This window comes from Saccharomyces kudriavzevii (assembly GCF_947243775.1).
Source record: "Saccharomyces kudriavzevii IFO 1802 strain IFO1802 genome assembly, chromosome: 9".
Classification (NCBI taxonomy): domain Eukaryota; kingdom Fungi; phylum Ascomycota; class Saccharomycetes; order Saccharomycetales; family Saccharomycetaceae; genus Saccharomyces; species Saccharomyces kudriavzevii.
In genome coordinates, this window is record NC_079280.1 from 204682 (window position 1) to 227546 (window position 22865).

General features: G+C 38.4%; 11 protein-coding genes and 1 non-coding gene across 12 annotated transcripts; 4 read left to right on the forward strand and 8 right to left on the reverse strand.

Moving 5' to 3' along the window:
* Nucleotides 1-176: 176 nt before the first annotated feature.
* Nucleotides 177-1160, reverse strand: SDS3 (Sds3p; the record flags this gene model as incomplete). Its single annotated transcript, XM_056228695.1, has 1 exon — nt 177-1160. The coding sequence occupies one exon, from the start codon at nt 1158-1160 to the stop codon at nt 177-179; it is 984 nt and encodes a 327-aa protein (XP_056088391.1).
* Nucleotides 1161-1447: 287 nt separating this feature from the next.
* Nucleotides 1448-2551, reverse strand: CAB2 (phosphopantothenate--cysteine ligase CAB2; the record flags this gene model as incomplete). The annotated part of the gene is made up of 1 exon (XM_056228696.1): nt 1448-2551. The coding sequence occupies one exon, from the start codon at nt 2549-2551 to the stop codon at nt 1448-1450; it is 1104 nt and encodes a 367-aa protein (XP_056088392.1).
* A 912-nt stretch (nt 2552-3463) lies between these two features.
* Nucleotides 3464-3537, forward strand: Skdi_9.trna4I. The gene has a single exon. It is a non-coding gene; the product is annotated as a tRNA-Ile (tRNA).
* A 165-nt stretch (nt 3538-3702) lies between these two features.
* Nucleotides 3703-4809, reverse strand: AIR1 (TRAMP complex RNA-binding subunit; the record flags this gene model as incomplete). The annotated part of the gene is made up of 1 exon (XM_056228697.1): nt 3703-4809. One exon carries the CDS (start codon nt 4807-4809, stop codon nt 3703-3705), a length of 1107 nt encoding a protein of 368 aa, XP_056088393.1.
* A 493-nt stretch (nt 4810-5302) lies between these two features.
* Nucleotides 5303-7507, forward strand: THS1 (threonine--tRNA ligase THS1; the record flags this gene model as incomplete). Its single annotated transcript, XM_056228698.1, has 1 exon — nt 5303-7507. One exon carries the CDS (start codon nt 5303-5305, stop codon nt 7505-7507), a length of 2205 nt encoding a protein of 734 aa, XP_056088394.1.
* Nucleotides 7508-7807: 300 nt separating this feature from the next.
* On the reverse strand, nt 7808-8767 carry RCI37 (Rci37p; the record flags this gene model as incomplete). Its single annotated transcript, XM_056228699.1, has 1 exon — nt 7808-8767. One exon carries the CDS (start codon nt 8765-8767, stop codon nt 7808-7810), a length of 960 nt encoding a protein of 319 aa, XP_056088395.1.
* Nucleotides 8768-9469: 702 nt separating this feature from the next.
* Nucleotides 9470-10360, forward strand: SEC28 (coatomer subunit epsilon; the record flags this gene model as incomplete). Its single annotated transcript, XM_056228700.1, has 1 exon — nt 9470-10360. The coding sequence occupies one exon, from the start codon at nt 9470-9472 to the stop codon at nt 10358-10360; it is 891 nt and encodes a 296-aa protein (XP_056088396.1).
* A 320-nt stretch (nt 10361-10680) lies between these two features.
* RPN2 (proteasome regulatory particle base subunit RPN2) lies at nt 10681-13512 on the reverse strand (the record flags this gene model as incomplete). Its single annotated transcript, XM_056228701.1, has 1 exon — nt 10681-13512. The coding sequence occupies one exon, from the start codon at nt 13510-13512 to the stop codon at nt 10681-10683; it is 2832 nt and encodes a 943-aa protein (XP_056088397.1).
* Nucleotides 13513-13863: 351 nt separating this feature from the next.
* Nucleotides 13864-15273, reverse strand: SER33 (phosphoglycerate dehydrogenase SER33; the record flags this gene model as incomplete). The annotated part of the gene is made up of 1 exon (XM_056228702.1): nt 13864-15273. The coding sequence occupies one exon, from the start codon at nt 15271-15273 to the stop codon at nt 13864-13866; it is 1410 nt and encodes a 469-aa protein (XP_056088398.1).
* A 440-nt stretch (nt 15274-15713) lies between these two features.
* On the reverse strand, nt 15714-18732 carry SPO22 (Spo22p; the record flags this gene model as incomplete). The annotated part of the gene is made up of 2 exons (XM_056228704.1): nt 15714-18586; nt 18678-18732. The coding sequence occupies 2 exons, from the start codon at nt 18730-18732 to the stop codon at nt 15714-15716; spliced, it is 2928 nt and encodes a 975-aa protein (XP_056088399.1).
* A 686-nt stretch (nt 18733-19418) lies between these two features.
* On the forward strand, nt 19419-21236 carry HOP1 (Hop1p; the record flags this gene model as incomplete). Its single annotated transcript, XM_056228705.1, has 1 exon — nt 19419-21236. One exon carries the CDS (start codon nt 19419-19421, stop codon nt 21234-21236), a length of 1818 nt encoding a protein of 605 aa, XP_056088400.1.
* Nucleotides 21237-21484: 248 nt separating this feature from the next.
* On the reverse strand, nt 21485-22837 carry PCI8 (Pci8p; the record flags this gene model as incomplete). Its single annotated transcript, XM_056228706.1, has 1 exon — nt 21485-22837. One exon carries the CDS (start codon nt 22835-22837, stop codon nt 21485-21487), a length of 1353 nt encoding a protein of 450 aa, XP_056088401.1.
* Nucleotides 22838-22865: the final 28 nt, after the last annotated feature.

Genomic DNA, 22865 nt, shown 5'->3' on the forward strand with positions numbered 1-22865 from the left:
TCGAAGATCGATATAGTCGTTGAACACCATTATTTTCAGCTTTTTTTTCTTTTTTCATTCTTAATTTTCGTCAATCGTATCCGAAAAAACACAAGTAAAAAGAGCTCAGATTGGAATAAAGTCATCATAATTTAATACAAGATTGGAATGGCAGGTTAGCAAAACAAACAAGGCAATTAGTCGGATCTTAGTTTGAAAGGTGCTGGAGGCTGGCCTGTTAGTTCCCTAATCAAGGAAATGTCCTCAGTGACCTCGTCTGGATTCAGAGATTGCAAAGGCGGCGCAGTTTTAGTGGAGTATCGTTGGGCCCCACGGTTTTTTTTCTTTTCATTGCCATTGGTGTTGTCTTTGGCATTCTTCTCGCCGAATAGAAATGCATACAGGTCAGTGCCTTCGTTTATACCTTGTAGGAAGTCCGAGTCAGAGGCCACGCCTGACTTGTAGCCTAAGTTGTTAAAATGGGGGAATTGGGACCCCTGTTTAGAATCCTGGCCATTGCTTCCAGAACCATTACCAGTCTGGAAATCAGATTCTTCTTGATTATTGATGGTACCTCTTACTTCCTTAGAAGCGTTTCTTTTTCTTAATGTTCTTCGATCATTCCCAGCACCTGCGTCAGTAGCGCTTTCGTTAGCTGTATCTCTTCCGTACTCATTAGATGAGGAGTCCCAACCACTTACAGTGTGACTCCTGGTGTTTTTCTGGTATTGCGGCCTGCTATAATTCATGGCGTAGGAGTGTATATTGGCCACATCCATCAGTAATCTTTCTTCCTGTAGTTTCTTTATTTTTTGTTCTATAGACGAATAAAGTCTTTCCTTGCACAATTTGATGAGCTTTTCATGTTCTGCCTTGGCTTTTTCGATATCTTCTTGAAATTCGATACCAGAACGAGAGACACGGTACTCTTCGAAAAGGCGCAATCTGACCAACTCTAGATCTCGCCCTTCCTCCAAGTCTCGTACTTGACGAGCATATTGACCGTTATCACCTTGATGCAAGGAAGTTAAATCTGTCTGCAACGCTGTCAGCCTATCTTTATATTGGCTATCCCTCTCAAAATAGAAATTTTGATAAATCTTGCTCACTTTCGATTCGATATTGAATCTTCTTTTGTCCTTGCGGGACAAATCCTTGTTACCAATTTTTTGAATAGCCATCAGTCTTGAACACAATGCACACAGAGCTCTACAGATCTTGTTGTTTCTTTTGAGTCTTCTTCAAGGGTTCATTTACCTGGAAAATTGTTTGCGTTTTTTCTTTCTCAAAATTCAGGCGAAATGATCTATAGTACATAAGTGAAATATTGAGAAAAAAGACACTTGATAGAAGAACTGGAAGATAGAGCGGAAAAGAAAGATTAAATAAGGAACTATATTGAGTAACATAGATAAATTTACACACATTTCAATTGGTTGATACAAATGGTTGTGATTGCACACATTGTTTAAGTCTGCTTTGTAGCTGACTTGGTTTTTGATTGTGCTACCCATTGATCATGGCGTGCGATGACCTCTGGAATTATCATCTCTTCGATGCTATGATGATTCTCATCTAAGCGTACCCAGTCTCCCTTCCTGTTTCCAGGAGATACGAAGATGACTTGTTTGTTCCTGGTCTGCAACAGGTTTCCGATGACTAGTTGATGGTTATATCTATCTAGCGCCTGTGTGGATTTGTACAGTAGCATGGATTCATCGGTTTCTAACTTGAACGAAACAATCATAGCTTGAGTGGCCCACGATTCCACAAGTCTTCTCAAAAACTTAGGAACGGGGTCCAGGTTAACTATTAGTTTACCATCGGAGGTAGTCCTAGTCGTGCCCTCAGTGTCATTATTTGCTCCCATTTTACCATTATCTCCTGATTGAATCTTGTGTTGAGGTAGTCTTGAATATGGAACAAAAAAATCACTGACAGCTGCAGCTAAATAAAAGAGGCAACCACTATTGTTCAATAGCCTGGCTATACTTTTCAACGACCACAGGTATTGGTTTACAGTGGTGAACGGTAACAAAAGTAGTTTCTCTTCTTGTTCCATGTACTTTTCATATAGTCTTTTGTTCTTCAAAACGTTCTCAGAAAACTCCGGCTTGATCTTGCCTTCAGAATCAATGTAATCTAAAAACAGAGTGTCAATGCTATGGGAGAAGGACCTATTATACGGAGTCAATGAAAATTCCCTATGAAGAAATATAACACTGTACCCATTGGCTAAAAACTGTTCGGCGCTGGATGCACCACGAGTACCAGCAGAGAAGTTGTCAATAAAACGCACCGTATTGTTCTCCAATGGAACAGTAGTACCGCCGGAGGTAATAAGAACTATTTTGTCACGGTTCAAGGAATACTGCAAATCAATAAACTCTTTAGCATCCTTTATCAATTCATCGATATAAGCTGGTTTTGGGTTAGTCTTGAAATACTGTTCTTCCTCAGTGGTATAGGCAACTGGAAACAGTTCCTCCTTGATTGTACGATCGATGGCATGACTTATTTCAGTGACTGACGTATGAATTTGAGGTCTGTTAAGTACAGGTAAAGGCGGCATTACTATAAAATAAAATTAGAGGAAACGTTTGCTGGTCTCTGTCCTATGTATGACTACTGCAGAATGCGTCGTGTGCGATTGCTTCAGCTTCTTATACCAGGTGTTTTGTTGGTTACACTACTTTTCTGTAAAAAAAACTGTCAAAACAATAGGTCATTCCTTCAATTTTTGTCGTTTGGCGAATTCGGGTCATCGAATTCTTTCCCAACCAATAAAATCGTGGAGAGACAGTTAGAAATTCACCTACTTGGTAAATCAGTTGGCAAAGCTGACTTCTAGAGGTCCCGTTACTATCTAAGTTGAGTCGGTCCATATAACGGTCATTGTTTCAACTGAGAAGAGTGTGAATCCCGTGATAAATTATTGGGACTCCATCATCCGGTAAAGCTAATCATAGTAGGTACATAGAATATACTAAAAGCTCTCCTCAGGAACACAGAAATCGATAGAAGGGATCAACAATTCTACGTGATATTATAGATATTTCTATCCTTGTTTTATGCGTTGTCTTCCATTAATCCTATTAAATCATCATTCCTTGCGCTTCAGCTTTCTCCAGACATCGACGGCAGCTGAATCTGTGTGGTTTCATAACTTCACGTCATACTCTAAAAGGGTTTAATGCTTTAGCGAAAATAATAAACGTTTGAATCTGTCATGCTACTAAGCAATGGACGATGGTTGATTATTGTTGCCGCAGATAAACCCGCTTGTTCTAACACGTACGACGTACACTTTGGTATACAGTCTGAACATTTGAGAACAGTCACTATAGTTACCTGTGTGGACAATGATAAATCCACCTGTTTCAACACTTACTAAACAAGGCAATGAATTCGGCAGTTCAAATCACAAGTTCGGCTTTCTTCAACGTGATTTAATCAACTTAAATGAAATAAGCATCTGTTTCCCGGTCTCTTGGCCCAGTTGGTTAAGGCACCGTGCTAATAACGCGGGGATCAGCGGTTCGATCCCGCTAGAGACCATTTTTTTTAGAAGAACTATTATTTCTTTTCAAATATACAATCCATACATCATGCAAGCCTCAAACAAACGTACTTTCCTTTATTTCCTATTATTATATCGATACAAAAATCCCAGTTAGTATAAATGTTTTATCCAGAGGAATTAAAAAAAATTCCATGTCATTTTTAATAACGTCCATTTCTTTGGCCTTTGTTAGAGTAAGACTGGCCCCTTTTGTTCTTAGGTCCCCTTGGAAATTCTTGTCTGTTATAGTTAGAACTGCTAGAATAATCACCTGTTCTGTAGTTTTGGGGTGTCCTGGGGAAATCTAAAGGATGTGTATGCACTTTTTTATTTTTCGTCACTTTGTAATTCTGTGGGCCAAACGGTGACCTTTTTTTCTTGTTATTACTATTATTATAACTATTGTTACCATTACTATTACCATTACCATTACTATTTCCTGCAGATTGTATCTTGTTCTTCCATTTCATTTTATCTCTATAATTCCTTGAACCGGGGAAGTCATACGCATCGTCGTTATATTCATAATCGTAGAGGTTGAATCCTTGGTCGTTATCGTCATCTTCGGCCATCTGTCTTTCGGAGGCTTCTCTCGTATGGCTCTTCAATTGGTTGAAGTAGTGTTGCTTGAATTCAACCGCTAAGTTGTCACCGCAAAACGCACTTCCATCGGTGTTCGGCACTCTGGATGATCTTCTTTCCGCACAATCATCGCCAAAATGGCCGCCTTCCCCACAGTTGTAGCAGAAAACGGTTTCAAAGTCAAGCTTTCCATTGCTCAAATCTTTGGTTTTCAACAAATAAGACCTCCAAATACTGGGACATCTCTCTCTCGAATGTCTCTTACTATTACATTGCGTGCAGAACACTTTTTTCCATTTATGAGGACACTGTGATTTATAATGGCCATTCGCATTACAATTAGAACAAATGATAGCTTTGGGGCAGTGCTGTGAATAATGGTCATCCATAAATCCACAATAAGTACATATTACATGAGGGCAATTCCTCTTCAAATGGCCTCTTTGCGAGCAATTATTACATTTGGGTTCAGCTTCCATTATTGCGCCATCTGCATCGTAATCCCTTATTCCGAAGTAACGTCCTTGGCCACGCAGTGTTCTCAGTTCCTCTGGGTCAGCATCCACATCCTGTATAGATGGAGCCAACAATTTAGTAGATGATGACGGATCGCCTGCTGTTGCCGTTGTATCCTTCACATACGACAAAGTATCCATGCTTTCCACCTCGGATAATAACGTCGACATGATACCTTCACTCTGTGGTTACACTCCTTCACTTTCTTCAATTAGAAATGTGACGTCTTTCACTCATCGCATCGCCAAGCTGAGTTTACAATTTTTCATTTTTTTTTTCCTTTAAACAAGAGAGTGAAAAGTCGAATAATAAACATGCTTGAAAGCAAACAAGGAACAAAGACAAAAGACAAGCGGTCATCAAATTGGCATCAAAGAGACCGGACTCGTACCCCTAGGGAATATTTCTATCTGTGCCATTACAAATGAACATAAGTGCTTTCTTGACAGCCTAAATGAAACTTATTGCGTATAAAGTACCCATCATCTCCCACGACAATCTAAACATCAAAAAAAATTTTCGAGGATTTTTCACTCGGAAAAAATTAGTACTAGCGATGGCAACAAAAGAAAGATATATCGTGCATTAGATGATGTGTCATCTGAAAAGGTATATTAAAAACTAAGGTAGATTATTCAGCAGATTAAGAAAGTAAGAACAGAGATGAGCGCTAGTGAAGCATGTGTCGCTGAGCAAGTTAAAAACCTCTCCGTCAAGGATGATGGTAATGATGCTGCAAAACCAAACAAGAAGGATAACAAAAAATCCAAGCAACAATCCTTATACTTGGACCCTGAACCAGCTTTTATTGAAGAAAGAATTGAAATGTTTGACAGATTGCAAAAGGCATATAATGATAAAGTTGCCTCTTTGCCACGTGTTTCATTGAAGATTGTCTTGAAGGATGGTGCCGTGAAGGAAGCCACTTCTTGGGAGACTACTCCAATGGATATTGCTAGGGGAATCTCCAAGTCTTTGGCAGACAGATTATGTATTTCGAAGGTTAATGGCCAATTATGGGATTTAGATAGACCGTTTGAAGGCGAAGGCGACGAAGAAATCAAATTAGAACTATTGGATTTCGAGTCTGAGGAAGGTAAAAAGGTCTTCTGGCATTCCTCTGCCCACGTCTTGGGTGAATCTTGTGAATGCCATCTGGGTGCTCACATTTGTTTGGGTCCTCCAACTGATGATGGGTTTTTTTATGAAATGGCTGTTAGAGACAGTATGAAAGAAATCTCAGAATCTCCAGAAAGAACCGTCTCACAAGCGGACTTCCCAGGCTTGGAAGGTGTTGCCAAGAACGTCATCAAGCAAAAGCAAAAATTCGAAAGATTGGTCATGTCGAAGGAAGATCTTTTGAAAATGTTCCACTATTCAAAATACAAGACTTATTTGGTTCAAACCAAAATTCCAGATGGCAGTGCCACTACTGTATACCGTTGTGGTAAGTTGATCGATTTGTGTGTTGGTCCCCATATCCCTCATACTGGTCGTATCAAGGCGTTCAAGTTGTTGAAGAACTCTTCTTGTTACTTCTTGGGTGATGCCACAAATGATTCTTTACAAAGAGTCTACGGTATCTCCTTCCCAGATAAAAAGTTAATGGACGCTCATTTGAAGTTTTTGGCTGAGGCCTCTATGAGAGATCATAGAAAGATTGGTAAAGAACAAGAGTTATTCTTATTCAATGAAATGTCTCCAGGTTCCTGTTTCTGGTTACCCCATGGTACTAGAATTTACAATACCCTGGTAGACTTGTTGAGAACCGAATATCGTAAGAGAGGCTACGAAGAAGTCATCACACCAAACATGTACAACTCCAAATTGTGGGAAACTTCAGGTCATTGGGCTAACTACAAAGAGAACATGTTTACTTTTGAAGTAGAGAAGGAAACTTTCGGTTTAAAACCAATGAACTGTCCAGGTCATTGTTTGATGTTCAAATCTAGAGAACGTTCCTACAGAGAATTACCATGGAGAGTTGCTGATTTCGGTGTCATCCACAGAAATGAATTTTCCGGTGCCTTGTCTGGTTTGACTCGTGTTAGGAGATTTCAACAAGACGACGCTCATATCTTCTGTACTCATGATCAAATTGAAACCGAAATTGAAAACATTTTCAATTTCCTGCAGTACATTTACGGTGTCTTTGGATTTGAATTCAAGATGGAATTGTCTACTAGACCAGAAAAATACGTTGGTAAAATTGAAACATGGGATGCTGCGGAATCTAAATTAGAATCTGCCTTGAGAAAATGGGGTGGTAACTGGGAAATCAACGCCGGTGATGGTGCTTTTTACGGTCCAAAGATTGATATCATGATCTCTGATGCCTTGAGGAGATGGCATCAATGTGCCACTATTCAACTAGATTTCCAATTACCAAACAGATTTGAATTGGAGTTCAAATCTAAGGATCAAGATAGCGAGAGTTACGAAAGACCAGTTATGATTCATCGTGCCATTTTGGGGTCTGTTGAAAGAATGGCTGCCATTTTGACCGAACATTTTGCCGGTAAATGGCCATTCTGGTTATCTCCACGTCAAGTCTTGGTTGTGCCAGTTGGTGTTAAGTATCAAGACTACGCTGAAGATGTCCGCAACAAATTACATGATGCAGGTTTCTATGCTGATGTTGACTTAACCGGTAACACTTTACAAAAGAAGGTCAGAAATGGGCAAATGCTGAAATACAACTTCATTTTCATTGTTGGTGAACAAGAAATGAATGAAAAATCTGTCAACATTAGAAACAGAGATGTTATGGAACAACAGGGTAAGAATGCCACTGTTTCTGTCGAGGAGGTCTTGAAACAGTTAAAGAATCTGAAAGATGAAAAGAGAGGTGACAACGTCTTAGCTTAATGGAATTTTATGTAGTTAGATTTTAACTTATTTAATTTATGTTTTGTGAAGAATAAATGAGTATGATACAAGAAAATCTTTTTCCTTTTGGTGTTCTAATGTTTTCTTTTCTTTAGTCCACCAGGCGCGAATAAGCGGGGAAATAAGGCATAAGAAACGGTTTCTTACTAGCAATATGTAAATATAAGTGATATCTAAAAACCTCAAGAGCCCTTCAAAGAACTTTGCACGAGTATCTAGCGTTATTTACCTTTGGAAAGATCACTTTCAACTGCCCTTGTCTTGGTGTGCACGGCTTCTCTACGAGCGATTTTCACCATTTCTTCCGCCTCGCAGTTGACGTTGGAATACATCTTTCGAGGGCAGCTCTTCGATAGCATTACTATCATCAGACAATCCTGAGATGAACACATCGGATTCATCATCTAATCGAGCACCCGGCTCTTGTGACTGATTCCTGCTGGGGTTCCTTATATTTTCCCATGATGAAAGTGAGCCATTGTCGCCGGCCCTAATTTTTTCCCAGGAAGACTGCAAGTGACTATCATCTCTGCCCCAATCAGTCGAGTCTGGAGCCTCTTTACCCTTATTGCGGTACAGTCCTATAGGATCTCTTTGGTTCATGAAGGGCGAACCACTGAGAAACTCGCCCTTTTTCATTTGCTGCAGTTTTACTTTCGGATCTGGCAATCTTCTCTCTGGGTTCTGGTACGTTATGTAAAAGTACATTGACCATCTTGAAGGAGAGCCTAGATTCAAAAGTCTCATCATCTCATACTGCCTTTGATTTCTCGACATTTCTTTTGCTTGATCAGGTTGAGCGGTTTCCAAGACGCCATCGCCATATTTGCTGGTATAATTATCGGTCAAGACACCAGTGGGGTCTCGTTCGTTCAGTTTCCGTGTATACATGGACCTACCAGCGGCATTTGTAGCAAAAAAAAGAGCCATCACTCCCAGAACAAAATTTCTGGGCACTTTTACACCCTTGATAGCTTTGGTCTTATAGTAACGGTACGCAAATGGGGTGAAAAATACGGCTGAAAAGCCGAGCCAACCACCCCACATCTCCGCTTTAGCAATGGATCTGTAGGCCTTCGACAGCTCCAGTCTGTCTCTCGCATCTAGCAAATCATCTTTATCATGGAACTCGACGGCCTTTTCGAAGGCCTTCTTGAACCAAGGCTTCTTCATAAAAGGCAGTTCATTATTCATTTCTTGTCCGCTCTCAGCGTTTTGTGGTCCTTCCGTGCCCAGCATCGCCACCTGCTTCTTCCGTTAGTCCTTTGCAATAACTACCGGGTTGCCTTCCAAAAGATTCACCATTACTCAGTACAAGCAGCGTTAAGTTCCATTCATTGGTTTTGTCACATTGGCCCGTGAAGCGTCCACCCTTACTTCACATGAACCTGCGGGAATAAGGGTCCTTTTTTCTCTTCGCTGCCAAAAGCACGGAAATAATATACAGGTATCACTAAGAACGAATTTCCTATTGAGGAACCTGACGGTATCTGACAACAACACGTCTCTTTAAAAACCAACTAAAACGGTAATGATGGTGACCATGGGATTGCCAACTACGGTCTGCTACATAGCATGTCGTGGCACCTCATAATCCTTTGAACTCTCCCGCAAGATATCTTAGATTAGTAGTTTGAAGATGCAGGAGTTACGATAATTCCAAGCGTAACGCTCAAAACGCATAATGATCTTGCTTTTGATCGTGCAATTGTTGTGGAAAAATCATGTTTGTTTGCGGTCCTGCTCTAGTTCAGAGCCACTCATCTTGCATATATTTGTGTGATTCAGCGTCCCATATGACATAGTATTTTTTTTTTCTATAGTTGTTTTTGATATTTTGTCAAGCGAAAAACTAAAGCTAATGCAGAAAACACGTCAAGTATCTTGGTGAGAACACATTATTAAGGGCTCGGTAAGGGACATCAAAACTAGCAAAGAGCCATGGATTACTTCAACATCAAACAAAATTACTACACGGGGAACTTCGTGCAATGTTTGCAGGAAATAGAGAAATTCAACAAGACTACAGACAACACTTTATTATACTACAAGGCCAAAACCCTTTTGGCCTTGAAGCAATACCAGTCACAGGACTCCTCCTCTAAGCTTGGTAAGGCCTTGGACTTATATGTCCAATTTCTAGATACGAAAGATATCACAGAATTAGAAAGTTTATTAAAGGATAAGCATAGTTCACCATTTGAATTACATCTATTGGCCACTGCTCAGGCTATCTTGGGTAAACTGGATGAAAGTTTGGAGACATGTGTGGAGGGCATCGATAATGATGAATCAGAAGGAACCACGGAACTATTGCTACTTGCTATCGAGGTTTCTTTGTTAAACAACCACGTCTCTACCGCTTCTACCATCTTTGATAACTATACTAACGCTATTGAAGATACTGTAACTGGTGACAACGAAATGATTTTAAACCTTGCCGAATCATACATCAAGTTTGCTATGAACAAAGAAGCAGCGACCTCCAATTTTTACTATTACGAAGAGTTATCCCAAACTTTCCCCACTTGGAAAACCCAGTTGGGATTGCTCAATCTACATCTACAGCAAAAAAACGTGGCTGAAGCTCAAGGTATTGTTGAATTATTACTTTCTGATTATTATAGCGTCGAGCAAAAAGAAAATGCTGCATTGTACAAATCTAGCTTCCTAGCAGACCAAATTACGCTTGCTCTGATGCAAGGTCTTGACATTGAAGATCTGACAAATCAGTTGGTAGAGGTAGATCATGAACACGAATTCATCAAGCACCACCAAGAAATTGACGCAAAATTCGATCAAATAGTCGGGAAATATGACGTCTCAAACTAAATTATGTAGTATTTCACATCAAACGTAAGTATAAGATATTAAGTATTGGTCATTTATATGTCGTGCATGCCATTTTGTTGAAGTCGAAAAAGAATGACATCGAACATTGAGTGACACAGCATAAAGATACCCGTGGGGTTTTTGGTCAACAAATGGAGAAGCATTATGTGTTTATTCAGAATAAAGGGCAATATACCCTTGGCTTGAGAGAATAGATGGTTCAGTAATTTTTCTTTAATATATATACATTATAGTATTTATTTTCTGATAATTTGGATAGGTTCCTTTTTTTTTTCGTTCATGCATCCTAGAATTTAGCATTAGGGAAAATCAACATTATCTTCAACCTTAAATGGTGTTGGAAGTGGAGCATTAACGTCTTTCATTTGTCTTACAGTTTCGATTAGCTCTATAGGTTCTTTGGGTTCCTTATCTCTCAAAACTACCACACCGTTGTTTCCTTTGAATTTACGTACGGGAACAAATCTGTCGTCCTTGATAAAGGAGATATATCTCGATTGTTGGGGTAATATACGAGTCATGTTTTCAACTTTGTAAGGTTTTGAGGAGTATTTATTCTTGTAAAATTCTTCATCATTTTCCTTTGTTTCCTTTATGTCTTTTTTATCTGCCTCCCTTTCCTTTTCCTTTTCCTCACGCTCTTTTTTCTTTTCTTCTTCATTAGGACCTTTTTCCTTCTTTGTCTTTTTTGCTCTTGCCTTTGCTCTAGCTGTGGTGGAAAGAACTGCTGTTGCTACCTTTTCTACTTCCTTACCACTCGCTTCTACATACATCTTTGGGTAGCTGAATACATCCTCTTTAGCATAACAATTCATTTGGAATTTAGGTATAGCTTGATCACTACCGCGAATACCAATTACTGTCGTTGGTGTAAAAGATAGCGATAAAAAGTGTGACAAAGGAAACCAATACCAAAATTGTGAGAACATGACCAGACCAACCACCGATTTGGCATCCAAAGTGCCTGTGTCTGCGTTCTCCAGCTGAATCGTAACATTGCGACCACCAGCATTCATTATCCCTTGCGCTACGCATGCACCAAATTTAGCTAAGCCCTCTTGATGTTTATTCGTGATTACACTCAGGAAATTCTTGTTAATCTCGGCAACTTGGGGATTTGACTTTTCTGTTTGTTGAATTAGAATCATAGATAAAGCAATCATGGCCGCTTGGCGAACAAAATCAACTGAATCCTTTGTCAATGGTTCTAAAACGTCGATTGCTGATTGTAGGCCTTTACCAGCACATGCAATACCAAGGGCAAATGCAGTACCACATCTGACATGTGCATTATGTGATTCTGATAGAAGTTGGACGATTCTTGGGACAGTAGTATAATCACGTAAGAGAACGAAACCCAACGCGATGACTGCAGCTCTCCTAACATCATCGTTGGAGTCTGAAACGGCGACATGCAACAACCTCTTGACGGCAGAATTGTTGCCTGTACCCGCATAGGCCAATGCAATTGTGAAAGCACCACCATAGCGCAATAAAGACTTATCGCTTGCTAACATCTTCACAATCAAATCATCTGCCAGCTCTTGGCGACCATAATTTATCAAAGCCAAGCCAACGGCTAAACCGCGTGTAATGTTACCATGCTGGGTTTCTTGAGAATACGTGAACATATCGTGAGTGGCTTCGGGCTTACCAGTTCCTAACATACACAGACCCATACCCAATGCAGCAGCTTCTCCAGATGTAGCGGAGTCATTATAAAGAACTTCCTTCAGGGCTTCATAAACTTCGATATTAGCTGAACCCATGGCAGCAAGACCAATACCCAAAGAAGCACCGTGTAACAAGACATCTACGTCTTCATCGCCTGTAGTTCCACTATTCTCGACTATGATATTTTTCAAGTAGTCAGTGGTATCGCGACCAAAACCAGCGTAAATTAGACCAAGACCATACAATGATCCGCCCTTGATGAATCTAGAAGAGGCTCGACTACCTGGCAAGTAAGGGGCCATTACTTTTCTACCTTCCAACAAATTACCTTTATGGATGACACCTAGTGAGGCTGTGGCGGTGAACTTTGCCCAGTTTTGGGCTTTTCCTAACCAGGGAAGGTTTGCTTTGATAAACGAATTGTCAGTGGTACCAGCGTGCATAAACCCGTTAGCAACACTAACAGCGGTGTGGAACAGAGAAAACTTCCCATCCAAAGCTGATTTAGACTTGTTTAGAAGACCGATATCGATGCTTTTATTATTCAAAAGAAAAGTATTATAATAATCGCAGGTCGGTAGACCAGATAAAATATTCAATAAGGCGGAATCATAACCCTGGGTAGTTAATTCAGTGACCAATATCTCAAGCAATTGTTGAGACGCAGAAGAAACTAGATCAAATGCAATTTGGGAGGACAGTCCTTCATCATTTTCTTCCTTTAATTTTTCAAACAGTTGTAATGCCAATTCAGCATCATTCAAATTCACAACTACTTTATTGAGCGTCAAATAATCGCGATTAGACATATTCATTAGGAAATAAAAAGATTTTCTTAGGATTGAGGACCTAAATTTAAAATTTGTTACGGTGGTTATGGCAAGGGTTAATAAGTAATTGATAATTTTCACGTTTTCAGAAGCGGAATCGTTAGCCAATTTGTTTTTCAAGGCACTTTCAATTATATCCAATCTATAGCCTTCTAAAGCAATTCCTAAAGCTAGTTTCAGTTCGGATGCTTTCAAACATTTTTCTATCATTCGTTCAAAAATGGACGTTAATTTTGGATCAATGGTATCCTTAATGTAAAATTGTTCGTCCTCATTGTATTGTTTGGAAGCCTTCTGAACATACATCTCAATACTTTTTGAAACAATAGTTTCAACAAATTGCGATTGTTCATCTATATCAAAGCGATCCGCTGCGGCAAGGGCATATCTGACAGCGGATTCGTATTCACCAAGGTTGTAATAGACTTTGGAAGCAATCAACGCAGCCATTTCACGGTCAGAAAAGGTGTCATCATCATATAACGCTTCAATATCTGGCAGTTCATTCGAAATCTCAGACCATAACTGGTCTACAACAGTATTTATAGTTTCTAAGGCATATGTCTTAACTGAATCTTGATTCTCCCTCAATAGTGCTAAAAGTGGAGCAGCAGTAGTCAAGGACATATTTACCAGTGATATTTGAACTCAATCTGCTTCGGATTATCTTTTGTTAGATAGACTTCCACATTTTTTTCCCCTTAGGTCCAAGCCATTACTTATACGTATCGAGTTTTGCCACCGAAAGTAAATGAAACTCGATCCTTCTTCCTCCTTTCGAAAAAAAAGTATATTACCCGCATCGGTTTAATTAACACAGCGGGAGTAAGCTGAATATGGAGTGAGCTAGACAGGCGTTACTTTCTGCATCATGGGACTATACTATATTAGAGGTGGACATTGAATGTTTGGTGTTCTTTTTCTCTATCCTATATGCTATAAGAAGAAAGGGAAAGACGTAAATCTATGTATATATAATCAGTACAATAGCCTGATAGAAACTTTAGCAGAAGTTTGATTCAGCTTTTCATATATATCCTTGATTTCACTTTGATTAACCGAGGAGATATCTGCCATTAAATAGGCGATTTCACCATGAGAATCGGAAAATTGTTTTTCGATGTTATGATCGGACAGGATATCATTAACTGTCTTCAGAACACCAGGAACGTTACGATGAATATATAAGACACGCACTGTGTTCTCTTGATCGTAGTCGAGAGACTTCAAACTGACTTCTGGGAAATTCACAGCGCCCACAGAGTTTCCTTCATTGATATACTTAGTCAAAGATGTTGCGACTTCGATACCAATGGCACTTTGAGCTTCTTCGGTAGAACCACCAATGTGAGGTGTCAAGATGATATTTGGTAATGAAACCAGTTCGGAAGTCCAGTTATTCAGCTCATCGTTGAATGAACCCTCACCGTTTTTAGCTGGTTCATGTGGGTAGACATCCAAGGCGGCTCCTGCAATTTTATTGGCTTTCATAGCTTGGATCAAAGATGGAATATCTACTACAGTACCTCTTGAGGCGTTGATCACATACGCACCATCTTTCATTGCTGCAAACTGGGGCGCAGATAACATTTTTTCAGTCTCAGGAGTAGCTGGTACATGTAATGTCACAAAGTCAGACTTGTTCAATAATTCATCTAATGTGGAAACCTGTCTAGCTGTACCCAATGCCATTATTGTTACAATATCGTAGTATAACACATGTAATCCCATAGCTTCTGCAAGAACAGACAGTTGAGAACCAATGTGACCATAACCTATGATACCAAGGGTTTTCCCTCTTACCTCCCAACATCTAGCAGCAACTTTGTTCCATGTTCCTGTATGCAATTCAATGGATCTATCACCTAATTGTCTTGCCAAACTGATAACTTCAGCAATGACCAATTCCGCTACGGATCTCGAATTGGAGAAAGGTGAGTTGAATACGGCAATACCTTTACTAGCAGCATATTTCAAATCAACTTGGTTGGTACCTATGCAAAAACAACCAACACAAACAAGATTTCTGGCATGCTGCAGTATTTTCTCAGTTAATCTAGTTTTTGATCTGATACCGATCGCGTGAACATCTTTGATTTTTTCGATCAATTCGTCCTCAGGCAGAGAAGACTTTAGGAATTCTACTTGATAACCCTGGTCTTTGAAAATCTTAATTGCAGTTGAATTGACATTCTCCAACAATAAAATCTTCATGTCACCGGTAGAAAAAGGTTTTAGGGCCTTTGATTGTTTTGTGATGCTTACACGACGAGGTAGTGTATTCATGAATGACTGAGTTGGTGAGGTCGAGACCGCACCTGGAGAACCGGAAAAGTTCATGGCACGTTGAAATGAATCTTGTAAATTATCAGTAGCAAAGTTAGACATTTTTAGGGAGAGGAATTTAAATTAAGTCTAATGTATTACCCAATATACTGGAAATAAGAAATAAAAATCAGCACAAAAAAATTTCGTTAAACTAGCTCAGTACCTTCTTATGTACAAAAATTTCAAAATTTCAGAAGCTATTATATAGTAGTGACTCGTTCTTAACTTAGAGAATCTGGCCCACGCTTAGCTGAGCACAGTCCGGCTGACGGCCAAAATCTTCGCTTAAAAAAATGTGGCATTTTCTGCATCTTCAGGGAAGCAAAAAGCGTAGTATTACTGACGGTGCACGTGACATTATGGAAAACAATAGCATTTGTTTGCTTTTTTTGCTATGAACTTTTTAGCTTCCCAGACTATCAGCTTACGAGAACAAGCGGAGAATGCTGAGGATGAAGGATCATCGTGTACAAACGACTGTTTATATAAATAAATGAGTTTTACGTGACGACACTATTGACGTCGATATTAGCGGAGCTTGCTAATGATTCCCATAATGAATACAATTGCTCCCGCAAGCCTTTATTGACCATGTCTGCGAAACCCATTGAGTGCTTACACCAAACAATTCCATCAGTTTTGTTTTCTTTGATTATGCAGTTGACGCCTATGTTCCAACAATAGGTAGCTATAGTTTCTAATTCTCTTTGAAGAGTACCGTCGGTATCCAAAAGACTCAATTGATTTAATTCTAAAATCTTAAAAACCCTCTCCAACGTGCGCAGGTTGACCTCATGATTAAGATGCATGGCATTTTCCAGTAGAATTCGCAGCCAAGTACAGAGTTCATCTTGCTTTATTTCTGTACCTATGTTTCTGCTCAAGACAGTTTCAATTATCTCCACAAGAATCCCTTTAGGTAAATCTTCCATATTCGATGAGACATCGATCAGTAACGAATCCACGCCGCTATTTTGATATGTCTCTGTTTTCTTTAATATGTCTAGAATCTTAGTTTGATCACTAATAGTTAATGCACTTTCCACTTGTATTGTTAGCGCTTCCAGAAAACATTCATTTAGTGTTTTTTTATCCTCTGGAGATGATCCATCTTTGAATTCTGAGCTTTTTCTCATAACATTTATGCTATTAACTAGTTCGCCTGATTTCTCATAAATGCCTTGAAATTTTATGCGCTGATCTTGCATTACTTCTTCCTTGGATATCATTAACTGCAAGATTACAGCTTTGAATTTCCAATATGTGAAGTGGTACATTTTTGGGAAAGTGAAGTCTTGAATAGGAATGAGGTCAATAAGTTGAATGCAATATTGCGGGAAATGGGAGACAGATTCACAGGACTCATCAGTCAGACATTTCACGGCGACATTATATGAAAACGATGCAAACCATTCTATCTCATTTACGGTCACTGACTGTTGATAAATTACCTCTTTCTCGACGTCTGATGGTAATTCATTGAGTAACTTTACAGTTCTGAGAAATTCAATTGCTTTCAGTACGAGCTTCTCCACAGTCGGCAAATAGTTAACAAACGTTTCTCGGGACTCCTCTTCTGACACTTTGACAATCATTTGTAGAGTATATCTTAGTATGCTTAGTGTTTGAGAACCCGAGGTGGGGGAGATACTTTGCGGATTACTCTTAGACTGTAATTTCTCGAAAAGCATTAGGAGACCTTGAACGGACAAATCTGTCTTCCTTTTACATTCTGCCACTGCTAGTATAAGAGCTTCTGTACTTCTTTCGTCTTCAGATGACTTTATCTGCCGGAGACACGTAAGCGCTTCCTCCGTGTTATCATTTGCTAAAAAGAATTGCAATATTAAAAGTTGGCACAGTGGAGACTGTTTGTCCACTTCATCCATATGCTGATAGATTTTCAACGTGTTCGAGTAGTCATGGATTTTATTATATACAACTTGCAAAGCCCTTTGAATTTTCCCCCGATCAGAATAGTTTTGACTTATAATATCTTTAAGTGCGAGTTTGTAAAATTTGATACTATCAACGTAGTTTTCCATCTTTTCTAATTTTTTTCCTGTATTCCATAATAGAGTTATTATACAGGATATAGCATGCTTCGAGAGCGGTTCTGATAATATTCTCTCAATCTGAGCACAGAAATCATCTAAACTTTCCGCCATTTCAGAATCCTTCATTGTTTTAGATTGAGTCGTTATTAAAAATCTAGAACAAAGTGCTTTTTCCAGTAGTTTCTTATCGTTTTTAGAATTCAACTTATTGAATAGCAAATAGTCAAGGCACACTATAGATAATTTAGTGTTTAGTTCTGAAAGATCATTGATTGAGGCCATGATCGTTTGAAAGTTTGAAGTGATATTGGCTGACATAATCATTCGCATCAAAATTTCTTCTATGGTTTCTGCTGGGTTTGTGATATCTTTCCGCTTAACCAACTTAATGGCCAGTATGAAGGGGTCCACTTTATTTGGATATTCGTTTTGTAAAAGACCTAAATAGTAATCACATTGCTCTAGTTCAGAAACTTGTGGATATCCTTCAACTAAGCAATTTAACATGAAAATCAAAACTGAGTATCTCAAATTACTATAATCGGTATGGGATTTCAAATTTTCCACAGGTAGCTCTAAGTATTTTTCCACCTCCTTCAAGAAATAAATAATGTTTGTATTTACTTGCTGTGTCTCGGGAATATCACTTTCTTTCAACAAAACTGCGGCGTTATAGATCATTCTGCATAATTCAATGAGCAAATCTGCGTCCATGTATATAGAATTATCAGTGATGTTGACTTTTGAAGTGTAAATTTTTGCGGTATCCAGGTCATTTTCTGAAAGACATATCTGAAAATTTACTAAATAGAACTCGAAAGTGAGTTTTTTGAATTCGATTTTCTCCTCGTGGGAGAAACTTCCCACCTGCTCATTGATTATTTGAAAGTATTTTTCTGTGTGTTGTTGCGTGTTGGCTATTTGCTCTTTGAAATGTTGTTCGCTAGCTGTTTTGAAAGAACTTATGTAACATTTGAAGGTCCTTAGAAGGTTTGAATTCGTCCGGAACAAAGCTTCATGAATGGATAGAAGCTTAGTTGCAAAGATTTTAGATCTGCAAAAGACTTCTCTAAAATATTCATCTGATGCTTTCTCTGCTTTCATGGCGATGGTCAACGAGTTCCATAAGCTTGATGCTGCATTTTCCAATTTCAAGATTAGTTCTTCGTCCAAAATAACAGTAGTAGTTCTAAATGATCTATCGTATTTTTCGGTAATGGGATACAATGCATTTATTTTAGTTTCTATTGTGACTAAATCATTTTTCTCCAAATTCTTAGCGGCGAAGACTTGAGATGTGATCCACGTTGCAGTTTCTTTAAACAGATAATTTTAAAATTCCTATTGTTAGTATTTTTTGCCTGCTCGGATGAAAGAAGATAAGAGTTTTCGAATCCTTTTATATACCGCATAACTCAATCAAAGTTGTCCTAAAGGTGGAATTAATGCTGACGTCTGACATCGAATTTAGTTGATTTCTATAATATAGAGCTTTTCCGACCGATGTTGTCTGAAGTGCAATTATTCATTGGAAGATCGCCAATTTGAAACCTTTTCTTCTTTTGTTTTTTTTTTTTTTTTTTTTTTTTTTTTTTGATTTAGCCGCCGAAGCCCTTTTATTCTTTTGGACGGGGCGGGGGGAGGAAAGTAACATTGCTACAATTGCCGTAAAATATGTTGAAAGAAGGATGAAGTGGCGTACATATTACACGAATCTTTATTCACTCAAGGAAATGGGGTCTTTTTGTGATGTATATAGAATCCTGAAATGCGGCCTCATTTATCACTCTCATTATATAATCTTATCTTCCAACATAACAGAACGGCAACTCTTACTTCCCTATATAAACAAAGAAATATGTATTGTGAAATCGACTCTAAACCTTGCCATTCTCAACTCAGGAAATAATAATCATTCAAATGAAAGATGTTGTCCTCTTTAGGGGAGGGAACTCAGCATTTTCGTAGCAGATGATGAGAATGGTTGAACTTGGCGGCTAATCTGAACTTTATATATAAATGAAACAACAAGAGGCAAACCAATCTATGTAACGCGTTCTAAAACTCTCATGTTCTCATCTGGTAAATATTGAAAGAAACAATACAAAAATTAACAACCAACAGTTTCATTCTAGAATAGTCAAGAAAATGTCTAATAAGCAGTTGGTTAAACCAAAAACAGAGACAAAGACGGAAATCACCACCGAGCAGTCTCAAAAATTACTTCAAACAATGCTAACCATGTCTTTTGGCTGCTTAGCCTTCCTTAGGGGGTTGTTCCCGGACGATATATTTGTCGACCAACGATTCGTTCCAGAAAAAGTCGAGAAAAACTACAACAAGCAAGCCACATCCCAAAACAATTCCATCAAAATCAAAACTTTGGTTAGAGGTAAATCGAGTCAAGTGGATTTGTTATTAGATTGGCTGGAGAAGGGTGTCTTCAAATCGATTCGTTTAAAGTGTTTAAAGGCCCTCTCGCTAGGTATTTTTCTGGAAGATCCCACCGATCTCTTAGAGAATTATATTTTTAGTTTTAATTATGATGAAGCAAATAATGTTAATATCAGTGTCGATTTAGGTGACGACAAAAAAGAAAATAAAAACATTAGCGAGGAAAACGAAACAATTTCTTTGTTAGATTCAAGGAAAATGGTTCAGCAATTAATGAGACGATTCATCATTATCACTCAATCTTTGGAACCTTTGCCTCAAAAAAAATTTCTCACAATGAGGTTGATGTTCAATGATAATGCCGATGAAGATTACCAACCGGAATTGTTCAAAGATGCCACCTTCGACAAAAGAGCAACGTTGAGGGTCCCCACAAATTTAGACAGTGATGCCTTCGATGTTGGCACTCTAAACACGAAGCATCATAAAGTGGCTCTTTCTGTTTTATCGGCGGCTACATCCGCTATGGAAAAAGCTGAAGGCACAAATTTTATTAGAGTAGATCCCTTTGAAATCATTTTACACCAGCAAGAACAAAGTCAACGGGACAAATCAATTCCTGCAAAACCTCAGAGTTTTGTCACAAGCCAAACAACAAACGTGCTTGGAGATCTTCTAAATTCTTCACAAGCAAGTATACAGCCAACTCAATTTGTTGTAAACAACCCAGCCACTTCTCTTTGTAGCTGTGAATGTGAGTTGGAGGTTCCCAAAGCAGCCACTGTTTTGAAAACTTGTAAAAGTTGCCGAAAGACATTGCACGGAATCTGTTATGGCAATTTTTTACATTCATCAATCGAAAAATGTTTCTCATGTATCTTTGGCCCTTCATTAGACACTAAATGGTGCAAATTTCAGGATCTTATGATGATTAGAAAGGTATTTAGGTTTCTGGTAAGGAAAAAGAAAGGTTTTCCAGCTTCTATAACAGAGCTGATTAATAGTTTTATTAACCCTAAAGATCAAAATAACGAGCTAAAGGAAAGAGTTATTTTCGCTTTATTCGTTTTCTTTCTGGACGAGACACTTTGTCTTGATAATGGGGGTAAACCTAGTCAAACTATTAGGTATGTGACAAGCTCGGTACTTGTTGATGTAAAGGGCATTGTCACACCACATAATAAAAAACCACTCAAAGCAAACCACGAATATATATGGCGCTTCACCACCAGTTCTCCCAAAGCTGAAAGCTTTTACCAAGAAGTTCTACCAAACTCAAGAAGGCAAATTGAGTCATGGTTGGACGATATCACTAACTTAAGGAAATTGTACGCTGATGCTCTTTCCCCCTCTTCAACTTTGCAAGAGCTAGACCTTAATTCAAGCCTACCAACACAAGATCCAATCATCATTGGTCAAAAAAGAAAGCATTATAACCTTGACGAATACTTACAGGATGACAAAAGCTCAGTTATTGAAGATACGGTAAAAGCAAAAGACTTTGATGAAAATGTGCCAGCGAAGATTCGTAAAATCAGCGTTTCTAAAAAAACATTGAAAAGCAATTGGTAGCAAAAGAAAGTATCAAAAGAAAAAACAAATCTTTCCATCACCCAAATTACCACAGTCTCGAAAGATTTAAAGAACTACTTTGAATATCTGTAATGTATCTTTAGCGGAGATTTGCTTAAATAGCTTGTTTATACAGTAACACCGAAATAAACTGACTTTACTCCCTAAAGCTTTTCTTTTTGCTTGCCATATACTGACATAACAGATGGTAATTCATAATAGAGAAATTGTTCCACATATTTGAGCTTTCAACTTTCAAATAAACCACCCTCCGAGTCACTAATATCACTTCTGTCGTTAAGTTCATCTATATCCATATCTTCGCTGCTTCCATTATTTATATCATTCGTGTCATTTATACCACCACACTGTATAGGATTGCTCTTAATAATGTCTTTCAAATCCATGTTTTGATTTTTCAGCTTACCTATAGCCTGATTGATTATAGAGCCATTTTTGCTAATTTCTTTGATGATATTTTGCAAGATAGAGTTATCCTCAAAGTGTATCACATCGTCATCGATTTCAAAATTAAGCTGTCCTGACAATATGAGTTTTGTTAATTCTTCCTTGATGTCTTTCAGATCAATACCAAGCGTGGACGATAAATAGGTAAACCGCAGCTTTTTAGATATTCTCAAATAAAAGAAATAAATTTTGCATCTCATAATGATAGCAGCCGACGATGACCAACTAGGCTCCAGGAAAAGGCTTTCCATACAAGTCCTACTTATCTCACCATGCCAAATTTTAAAAAACTTGTTAAAGTTCGTATTGATCAACAGTTCGAGACAATTAATCAACACTGGTGTCATTTGGAAAAATTGCTTTAGATCGCTCAAGTAAATAAAGTCATCATAGTTATCCAATGGTATGGAAATGAGCACAGATATATTAACCATCATTATAAACTCCTCCTTGGATATAAAATCCATGCCGTCTACGTACTCGGAAAGAACTTTCAAGGCCAAAGGTTCTGAATTAATTATTGAAAAGAATCTTGTGCAACAGTCAAAATATCTTTCCTGTAAAAAATATGAGATGCAAAGAATTAGTTGTATTCTGATGAGTGAAAAAAGATCCTCTTGAGAAATTTCATAATTGTTCCGATCTCTTATCATGGAATCCTTTTCACAACGTGTGGGCTTTGAGATGTCATAATTTCGAAGGCTTTTAATGATGCTTCTTAGATTATACTCAATTTCTTCAATGCCTTTAAAATTCCTGGATAACAAAGATACTTGGGTGATTTTTTCTAAATGCTGATATTGCTTGCTCAGGGGAACTTCTTTAGACTCCATCTGAAATATTGCATTATGGAAATTATGTGAAATTATATCTCGTGCGATATTCTCATCGAATCCTCCAAGCAATGAAAAATGAGGCTTACTTCCAAGCGAATTATCAAGTTGACTGACGATTCTAATCCCACTCTCCTTTATAATAGTCTCCAGATATGGAGTGTCTGTGCACTGGACTTCTTGTAAATAGCCTGTCCCTTGAATGGCCCATTTTTTTCTTTCTTCTTTACTTCCATAATTGATAGAGAGTAAATGGCCAATACGTTCGATCAATAGAGGTCCCTTAGCACCATAAAACATGTGACTTTAAATATTAAGAGGCTCTTTA